Source organism: Lathyrus oleraceus, chromosome 4, assembly GCF_024323335.1.
Source record: "Lathyrus oleraceus cultivar Zhongwan6 chromosome 4, CAAS_Psat_ZW6_1.0, whole genome shotgun sequence".
Classification (NCBI taxonomy): domain Eukaryota; kingdom Viridiplantae; phylum Streptophyta; class Magnoliopsida; order Fabales; family Fabaceae; genus Lathyrus; species Lathyrus oleraceus.
In genome coordinates this window covers 463,029,023-463,039,698 of record NC_066582.1, presented here as the reverse complement: position 1 = coordinate 463,039,698, position 10,676 = coordinate 463,029,023, and the positions used below count along the sequence as shown (strand labels likewise).

The following is a 10,676-nucleotide window of genomic DNA, read 5'->3' as shown; positions in this document are numbered from 1 at the left end:
TTTGTTTGGTCAACTACCATGAACCAACTTGCTAGATTGACATTCTCTTGAGTTTTGGGACTCTTGATTTTCATATGTGTAAGAGGATGTAATATTAAGTATACCTTGAAATATTTTATCAAATGTTGAAGAAACTTGTTAAGGAAGTCACACAAGATATCCAGATGAATTAGGGCTTCCAAGGCAAACAAGCTTCAAACTCTTGATGAATTCTTGATCAAAATGATATGTGAAGACCATGGGGATCCATATATGATGTCTAGAATCAATTAAACCATCTCTTGATTAGTCTCTTTGCATTGAGGGTCTCAAACCCTAAGTATGAGCTTGATGGAGCATGGGTGGACACATACACTACCTACAAAAGCAACAAACTATACATTGACATATTTTTGATATTTTGGTTAGTAAATAATTAAAAACAAAGTATGATACAATCAAAATATGCTTGGTGATCTCTCCCAATGCAAACCCAATGAATGAGGGGTAAGGAGTATGCCAAGGTGTGATCCCAAAGCCAATGTATATGATGAGATAGCATGAGGGATCAAAATTGGGGTCTTACAATACTGTCAAACGCGAGTGATTGTAAATTGTGAAGTGTTTTAAGCTTATCATTTCTTTCGATTGAATTTTGCAGTTTAGGGGTGAGTCTCACAGTTAAAGGTGATTCCCTCAGTTAAGGACGAGTCCCCCAGTTACCGGTGAGTCCCTCAGCTAGGGATGAGTCATCACCCTTCTTCCAATTGTCTCCCGCGTAACTCTTGTGTCAGTTGAGGGATGTCAAACATCAATCAATTGATTTTTAGAGACGTCCAAACTTCAATCAATGATGGAAACTTGATCATTTGGTGTGAAAAGGTGTCTGTGGTATTTAATGTTTCTCATGATGATATTTTTAGGGAAATCCATTCTATTTTCTTTTCTCATACGTGCTCTTGACGTGTGAAACCTTTTATACTTCTTGCAATAGTAACTTTACTAGACAAGTATGTAACTTGCATTATTGGTTTTCCCTCATAAAGGGTTTTGGTTTGCTTTTTTAGAAAGATTGTTTCCCCCCTATTCTTAAAACTTTCATTGTTTAATCATAGAAGTTTTATGGATGGCGCTTATTTGATCTTCTAGACCTGGGTAAGAGAGAGAAAATTTATGGAGTCCATTGAGATTTTTTAGGCCTCCAAGTATTGCAACTATTTAACCCCTTCCTCAGAAATCGATGGCTAGGAAGAATGCCAAATGCATCCATGTCTGAGATATTATGTTCTTATATTCTTATTTGAATTGGATCACAGGGTTCAGTCAAGATATCAGGATCTCAAGTATAGGGCACGAAGAAGATGTAATTTTGAAGCCTTGTTAAGAAAAGGAAAAAGCCAACATGGCTACCTTAAGTGGTTTATCCTCCCCTTATTTTTACTTGAATTTCACTGTCATTGATGAATTGGGTGGTTTTAGTACCCTTTATGCCTTTTAAAGCGGAATTCTTGGTGACTGCCAATGTCTCCCCTCCCAAATCACGCCCAATGTCTAGAGAATCATTAAGGAATTTGAGATCATACGTTTCCATCTGGGTGTCCTCCCCACCGTAAGGGTTTTCCTTTATTTTTTAGAGTGTAGAGATTCTCCCCGTCTATGGATGGGTAACTATGCGCTCTTTGTATGGTATGTGTTTGTTGGAACCCTACGAGGAGCCTTATGAGGATTAGAAAGATAGATTCTTGAGGGTTAGAGGGCGAGATGGTTCTTCCCCGGTGACAATATAGGCGCACAGGAAAGTGAAACACTAAAGAAGAAAGTAACTATTAGACTTGAAAAAAAGACTCAGAGGAGAAAGAAAATTATTCTTCTAAAGAATATTATATTCTATCATGAAAAAGCGCTTCACCAAATACGTCCAATCACTCACACGTAACACTTAAGAGTTTTGGTTCCCAAGAGCCATAACTATGACACCTCAGAAAATATGTTTGAAGTATGGTGTATTAAATGCATGATTCCATAGAGAAACTAAAATGTTTCTCCTTCGCCTACCTTGAAGTGATCAGAGAGTGGTCGACATCCGAGGCTGAAGCATCAAGCCCCCATTTATCTGTACATACACAAGGGCTTATGAGGAAACTTTTCTAGGTCGGTCACATTGACCTTGACTGACCACCAAGAGGTAATACTCCTTCTAGAAGCTTCCCAATACACGAACACGATCATCCTAATGATTATAAGAGATCTCATCTGCAAGTGCATCCAACGACTCTCCATAAGTCACGACTAATAAATACATAGTTCTTTATATCCCTTTCTCTATATATAAAGAGAAGGCGCCAAATTGAGGAAAAAAGTTTCAAATTAAATTTCATATCACTCTTCTTCCTCACATACTGACTTGAGTGTTGGATTTTTAACCTTGTAGGTTTCCTCACTCCACTGTATCAGAAGTTACGATATGCCATCATCGTTGTTCCTATTCTCATTTATAGTTCTAGAATGGAACATTAACAAAGGGAGAAAATCATGATACAACAAAGAATACAAAGCATATGAGGTGCTCAATAACATGATAAAATAAACAAGATATGTGACAAAAATAAGGAGCCTAAAAAGAAGGGGAAAACTATGAGCAAAACCACAACTACTATAGAACCACCTCGATACTCTCAGGCTAGAGCTCAAACCAACGAGATCCACCATCAATAGATTAGATCCCAACAAAAGTGGTACTGAATATCCACCACCACACTCTAAATTAGGGAAAATACTCGACCTGCTATAGGTGCGGGTAGAGGATAAAATTCTGACGGTAATCCATGAAGGTGCAAGAGTTTTCCTCCGACCTACCCAAAAACCAATTCCAAGTAAAAAATAGTACTCTTCTCTTTCACTTTTTTCTTTGTTTTTGTGACCCCATTAAAGAGAACATCATTTTGAGCATTCCAAATAGTCCATATTACAACATGCCAAACCAAAAGGTAGTCGCCCCTATACTTTACCACACCTCCTAAAGAGAGGAAAGAATTAAAAAGCGCCCTAAGATCCCGATGAATAACTATCTACCACCCCAACCACCTAAAAACTCTATATCACACTAACAAGGCTATTTGGCATGTGATAAAAAGGCGAAAAGCAATCTCAATCAGAAACCCGCAAAAGGGACATGAAATACTACTAGTGTTTGATAACACCTCTCTCCTAAATAGGTTGACTCTAGAAGGGAATTTGTCTTGTAATAACTTTCAGGAAAAATAACGATCTTAGATGGATCCCAACTACTCCAAATAAGTGAAATGACGTGACTCTAAAACGAGAGTTGTGCCATACAAGAAGTCAAACTCCCCATCTGGAAGTGATAAGAGGATGCCACTAAAAAGTTAACGTCTTTAGAATGCTTCCAAATCCACTTATCTCGGTCTAGGGTAATGATAACATCTCTAAGAAAATCATGAAACTCCTTAAGAACATGCAACTCTCTAATAAAGAAGGAACTCCTTCATCTAAGATTTCAGGTCAGGACCACATTGATAACCCCCTATCTCGCCCACTTTCCCTTTTTGATGGATATAATTGGAGAACAGACCAGGAAACATAGACTTTAAGGGGATGTTCCACTTTCCTAGCAATGCCATCAGAAAATTAATATGTGCTACACTCATCTTTTGTCCCAAGGAGATATATCTATTTCCACCAAGACGAAGAAGAATGGAAACCCCCATCCTTACATCCACTATGATAGGAGATAAAGATATTTTTGTACCTATCTATCAAAATATCCCTCTAAAACCCTGAATCCCCTACAAGCAACCTCCATCTCCACTTCTCCAGAAGAGAAAAATTAACCAGTCAAAGATCTCTCACTCCTAACCCCCTCTACTTTTAAGCTTACACACATCATCCCAATTCACCCAATGAATGTTAGATACATTATTTACTCCCCAAGAAATCTTCTTTGTAATGTCAATATTTTCTTCCAAACTGTAAAAAAACATTTTCATAAAGGACAAGAAGAATATAGAAATAATATTAAGCACCGAATTAAGAAGATCCACTCTACCCCACAAACTCACATATTCATGCTTCCAAGAGTTAGGTGTTTTTCCAACAAGACAACTATAGGATCCCAAATAAATACAAGACGGTGATTAACCCCCATTGGCAGCTCAAGGTGCTTAAAAGGAAGAAAGTTTATCTTATAGTGGAGAAAGTCCCTAACTGAAGTAAGAAAGATAGGATCTACATTAACCTCAATAAGACTACTCTTGAAGAAGTTAACGTGAAGACTTGAAACTCTCTCAAAACATCTAAGAATAACCTTAATACACCATAAATTATATAGATATGGATCAGCCAACAAAAGAGTATCATCTGCATACTGAAGGTGAAACACTGTCAACCTAAGATTACCAACTCTAAACCTAGAGTAAAGGCCAAAATCCTTTGCCCTCACAACAAGATCATTAAGCCCCTCAACAACCAGGAGAAAAAGGAAAGGAGTTAGGGGTCCTCTTGTTTCAAACCCCTTTGAGTGCTAATTTCTTGGGTTGGACACCCATTCACCACCACATTCCCAACAAAGGCACAAGCTCTCATCCAAGACCTTCATTTCTCACTAGACCCGAATTTGATTATCATATAATCCACAAAATTCCAACTAACTGAATCACATGCTTTCTCAAAATCTACTTTAAGAATAAGGCAAGGTCTTTTAGATCTTTTGGCCAAATCAACAACCTCATTAATAGACACAACTCCACCCACCCACATTCTTCCCTTAAGAAAAGTCAATTGATTAGGAGATATAAGCTTCTCCATCACGATCTCTAGTCTAATGGTCAGCACTTTTTCCACCAACGTATACATGGATTCAACCAGTAAAATAGGCTGGAAGTCTCCAAAGTGGAATGGGGGTTAGCCTTAGGGATCAAACTCACAAAGTAAGGAGTAGAACTACGAGGTAGAGATGCAAAATGATGAAATTGATCAAACATGATCCTCAAGTCAACTCTAAGAAGGTTATAGAATCTTTTAAAAAAAGGAGAAGTTAAAACCATCACGACCTAGACTTTTATCTCCCTTACACTGTGATATTGCCACATCAAGCTCTTGGAAACTAAAGGGAACGAATAAGGAAAAGTTATCATCATCTAAAAGGGATGGGAAGACCACACCATTCAAACGAGGTTTATCAACATCAACTTTTTTAAAGATCTCGGTGAAATGGTTCACAACCTCTCGTCTAATATAAAAAAAACTTTGAATCCAAACCTCATCAACATGCAATTCTAAAATAGTATTCCTCCTACCCATGCTCTTCACAAAAGTATGATAGAGTCCCAAATTAGCATCCTTAAACTTGAGCCACTTAGATCTAGATCTCTGAATCAATTGGGAGTCTTTAATCTTAAGGAGGGACCACATATCAGCTATCGCTTTGAATTTAATTTTAATCTCCTACGCAGATAAGACTCCAAGATCAGTCAAAGGATCGACCCTGCTAACTTTCTCTCCCAACTTATCAATTCGGTTAGTCAAGGTTACCAAAAACCTCTATTCCAAAGTTTAAGAACCACGTTAATGTTGAGAGATTTAGGCTTCTCCGATAGTCATTGCAACCCTTCCATTGTGTTGTGGTGTTTCAAAACAACTAGTTTTGTGATTAAACCTTTAGATCTATAGAAGGTTGACATAGCAAATTCTAGTCCAGTATCCGTTCTAACTGTTTTTTCAGTGGTATTAAACTGATCTTCAATCATTAGAATAAAATGTTGTACAAGAGTAATGACTTAAAATTTAGTTTTAAACCGAATAATTCAAACAAAACAACTATACTCATATAGAGGATTGAGAAAATATTTGTGTCCATGAACTAATTGTGTAGAAATGGAACCTCATATCAAAGTATAGTAATTCACCATATTGAACCTTGAGAAGAATTAGAATCAAAAGTATTTATCCAAATTTTTGAATCATCATTTTGTGTAACATGAAGAGGTCTTTCATGTTGAATGACCATGGATTTTTTTTTGTTATTCGAAGGCAAAGGATCCATAAGCGAGATTCGAGATCTTACTAAGGTTATTCTTAGATGCTTACTAAGGTTTCTATTGAACAATCATTTGCAAGAACATTTGTTAACATTTTCAAATATCTCATGAACTTACATTCTTCTAAGAACATCAAACAGATGTTAAAACTGAAACTATGCTTATACTAAGTACAACTTCACACACATACACATCTATAATGCATGCTTCGACCGCGGTTGGGCTACGATTCTTGACATTGCGTGAAACTAAGACTAAATACAGCCGTTGCAGTTGCGGCTGCAATTGTAGTCGCGGTGATGTTAGGAATTAAAACCTCGTAAACATGCAATTTCAAGCCCAAGCTTCTCCTCCTCCATCCCTAGTATTTACAATGCCAAGACTCGCCGACTTCTTAAATGGCTTGCTCAATTGAAACACCGGGTGCCTACATAACTTGCGCACGCCATTTCTCAATCGCAGCCAATGTTCGCTGTCATATCTACGTCGATAACTATAACTATTTTCTAACGGACCACTGTCAAATGTGGAAGTTGCGCTATCAGCTGAAAAAGATTTGAATACCTCGTCTCGATTTCTCTTTTCCTCGGAGCTTCGGAGTTTCTCTACGCTCCATTCTATTCTTCCTAAGGTAGAAGTCCTTGAGAATTTTCTTTTGGTAGTTGATGCTTTTTTGTCACAATCGTCCTCGGTTAGTTCGCACGATGACTCCTCTCGGTTGAAGTTGAAAGGAGGAAACTCATCTTTGCAGGAGGTGAAATCCATGCTATTTGAAAGCAATCTTGCATTGGAAATCGATTCGTCTCGTTCTCGAAGTGTCTTCAAAATCAATGTCTTTAAGAAGTTCATAACTTGTACCGCATGAATCAATGCAGTTAAAGGATCTGCCATCTGCATTACAAAAGAAAGCTGGCTTTTAGAGACTGCAAAATTGATTCCTGAGATATAGAATTGATTTTAACTTTTTTAGACGTTTTCGAGTAGAATTGACTCTGCCTCCTGAATCGATTCTAACTTGATGTTAGAACTTAGACTTTTTGCATCTACAATTGATTTTTAGTCAGAAACAATTTAACATAATCACCAAAGAATAAGCAAAAACATAAATTTTCTTGAAATGCTATTGTTATCGAACCTGCGTCATATTGGGCGCGAAAACCATAGCTACGTTGCGCGCATTCATCTTATTGAACTGTTCATACTCAACAACATCAGCCATCAAATTTATCGCCCAATCGAGAAGAGCAGCTTCTGTGGAAGGAAGCAACTTGACAAGGTTTGTACAATCATCTTCTGTGTTGCATAGCATAACTTGCTCCGGTGTGAGCGAATCAAGTACACCAGTTGGAAGCTCTCTAAACCAAGCCTGCAAATTGTTAAACTTCAATTAGACGCAAAGACGCAAAGAAGTCGAATTAGACATCTCCATAATTACTATTAATATTACCTTGATCAAGCCGGATAAACAATGAACATCGATTCCGTTTGGAACTACGCCTTTGTTTAACTGATCTCGAACGAACGCTTCTTGGCTATTCTCACCAGTAATGCGGAATATTCCTTCTGCCTTCGACCATGGAAAACATGAAATTAGACCTTAAAATTCGTAAAACTCGTATGTAACTAACATCGATTCAAACGAATTTAACAAATAAACATACTTGAAGACCTCCCTCGGAGTACAATTGCTTTTGCATCCTCAGCAGAATTGTTGGGACACTATTCCCTCTGTCATCATAAGAACACTGCATTGACTTGGCAGAAACTCCAAATACCTTCACACTGCATGATTTAAAGACAGTATTAGAACAAAAACAAAGAAAACCTTACGTTGTAGTGAGATCTGCATTGCATCTAAATGACACAAACTGCGGTCCACAACCACAATTGCGGCCGCAAACTGCTGATGCGGTGATCACTGCAACCGCATCGGACCGCAATTATAGTGTGATTTGAAATGACGCATTCTTTCAAGTTAGAAACCACATCAGCAATATTGTGGCCGCAATATTCGGCCAGGTTTCTTCAAATAATTTGGTCAAAACTCAAAATTTAGAACCCAAAAACTCAATTTCCTTCTGAAAAGTTGTACAGTGTTTTTAACGGTGTATTTCAAACTCTTTAAATAAAATTCACGCTGCAACGGCTGCAATGCGCATCGCAGCAACCGCAATGATCACAATCACAACATCAACGCTGCAACAGCCGCAATGACCACAATCGCAACACCAACGCTGCAACAGCCGCAATGCGCATCATAGCAACCGTAATGACCACAATAGCAACACCTGCAACCGCAACTCTCAATTTGAAACCATGAACACACACTCTCATCAAAATATCCAAACAAAATTGAACAAAACATAAATTAGAAAATCTACACAAAATCTAAACAAAACATAAGTTTAAGAATCTAAACAAAATTGAACAAAACATAAATTTCATGTTCTATGAACAATATAAGATATACAAAATTGACCTTGCGCTAGGTACTCTTGTAGGAACCTCAGGTTGAAACTCAGAAGGCAAACCAAGGAAGCCATTGAACCTATCAAAAGTAACATGTGACACGTGTCTAACTTCTGTTGGCCAGCTGATATCTAAGGAAGAAACATCCTCTCTTTCCACACTACAAGTAACAAGCGATTTCTTAAGAGCAGCAACAACAATATCCAATATTGCAAACTGGTTTTGATTATTGTTGTTGGATCCTTTCGTGAAATGTCTCGAAACATTGTTGCTTGAGTACTTCTCCTCCTCCTCCTCCTCCTCGTCATCATCATTGTCATCATCACTTTCTAATTCTTCTTCTTTTTCTTCTTTCTCCTTTCCTTGTTGAGCAACAGTGTTGAACTCAGAGATTCTAAAACCTGCTACACCACATGATTTGGATCGAAAAAGGCGAGTCATTTGGGTTAATTACCAAGAAAGAAATAATGGGTTGGTTCTAAATAAAGCTGAAAGGATCTGAATGTGAAGTGGTTTTGGTTAAGTAAAGGCTGTGGTGAAAAATGGAAGAAGAAAAAGAGAGAAGAGAAAGAAAAAGGATGAGTTTGGTTGAGAGGGAAATTATGAACGACAATTGGATTGGGAAGGTAAGTACTAAGTAAGGTGGTAAGATTGATGGTGACATGAAACATTGTTGGTTTTCTTTTTGTTTTTGTTAGGATCATGTTGGTTGGAATAATTAAGAAAAGTGAAGTAAAAGGTAGTAAATGAGCAAGAAAAAATAAATACTTCTAGTCTTAAAAATCAATTTTCATAAGTGATTTTTTCATAAAAATGATTAATTAAGTACATACACTGTACACATGTGTAAGGTTCTTTGATCATGAACATGGTTTTAATGGTTATAATGGTTTCTACACTAGATCCAATCTCTGTGAACTTTTTTGTGAATATAAAAATAAGCAGGTAAATAAGTGAGTTTGGTGGCTCGTGATGAGAGAGTGAAGACAAAAAAGAGACAGTGGAAGAAGACATGAGAGTGTGTGTATTTTTGTGAGGTTCCTAGTGACATGTTTTAAAGCTACTAGATATGTGTTCCCATCACACATGACATATTATGCTTAGGAGTCAGATTTCTGTGCATGAATGGGAGGGTTCTATTTTTTGACTCCATCATTGTTAGAGTTACTGTATATGATATTGATGATGTAGAGAAAACAAATGTCCAAAAGTATGATATCACTTAGTTCTATATGCAAAGTTGTTATAGATGGAAAATGACTCATAATTTAGTGTGACTAACTAACACTTAGAAAAATAGTTGTGAACTCCAACAATAATTGAAGTTGTTGTTAGGAAGTAAAAGTTTCAACTTAGGTTTTTTTTCTTTCTTTATGTTTTTGGTGAATCAATGTCCGATCATATCATTATTGTTGTCGTGAAGATATCAAAGACTCTTAACTGTTTTGTTGAATCAATTTTGATCAAATCATTAATGTAGTTGCGAAGATATTAAAGACTCTGAATTGTTATTTAGAATTTGATGGGGTCGATCATTGACAAAGTTGTAAACGATTTTGAAGAATCTCTATTTATTGACAGAACTAATTACAACATATGAAAGGAAAAGAATTAGATTCAAAATCGATTATGCTCGTTATTTTATCATTCATGATCATTGAAGTGACTACTTATATACTCTATGAATTTGACTCATAATACTCTATGAATTGGACTTATAATGCACTAATATGGAGCAAAACATTATAACTAACTTTGATAGTTAGTTATTTGCAGACTAAGTAATGTAACTAACTCAACTAAGTTGTTGCATTGACACTAAGTAATACAATTAAACCCTTTAATTTGAATTACATTTCAACCATCCTTTTTGATTCAAAGTTTTTACATTAAGTAGGTTGAGTATCCTCCTCATTTTCTTGATTTTCTCAATTTTTAGTGGTTTGGTTTGGACATTTCAACTTTATCATTTATCTTACAGAAGGTTTGAATGATCTTTTTCTTGTTTAATTGATTATTAATAAAATGAAACTTGATCTCTTTGTACTTGCTTCTTCTATGAGCTATGAAGTTTTTAGTAAGGTTAATTGTTGGTTTATTGTCTACCAAAGTTTCACTTTTTTTTTCTATTTTATTTCACTTTATAAGGATTATAGCGCCACCTTGATACGT

The 10,676-nt window shown here is 36.5% G+C and overlaps 1 protein-coding gene across 1 annotated transcript; it reads right to left on the bottom strand.

Annotated features, from left to right (window-relative positions):
• Positions 1-6,106: 6,106 nt before the first annotated feature.
• Positions 6,107-9,221, bottom strand: LOC127076121 (rho GTPase-activating protein 5). The gene is made up of 5 exons (XM_051017687.1): positions 8,515-9,221; positions 7,697-7,817; positions 7,483-7,602; positions 7,171-7,401; positions 6,107-6,926 (listed from the first exon to the last, which is right to left on the bottom strand). Exons 1-5 carry the CDS (start codon positions 8,943-8,945, stop codon positions 6,369-6,371), a joined length of 1,461 nt encoding a protein of 486 aa, XP_050873644.1. The 5' UTR covers positions 8,946-9,221; the 3' UTR covers positions 6,107-6,368.
• Positions 9,222-10,676: the final 1,455 nt, after the last annotated feature.

Coding starts and splice junctions, on each gene's coding strand:
- LOC127076121 (XM_051017687.1), bottom strand. CDS start 8,945: ATGACTCGCCTTTTTCGATCCAAATCATGTGGTGTAGCAGGTTTTAGA. Junction 7,402..7,482: donor GTTTATCCGGCTTGATCAAG/GTAATATTAATA, acceptor AACAATTTGCAG/GCTTGGTTTAGAGAGCTTCC. Junction 6,927..7,170: donor TCGCGCCCAATATGACGCAG/GTTCGATAACAA, acceptor TTTGTAATGCAG/ATGGCAGATCCTTTAACTGC.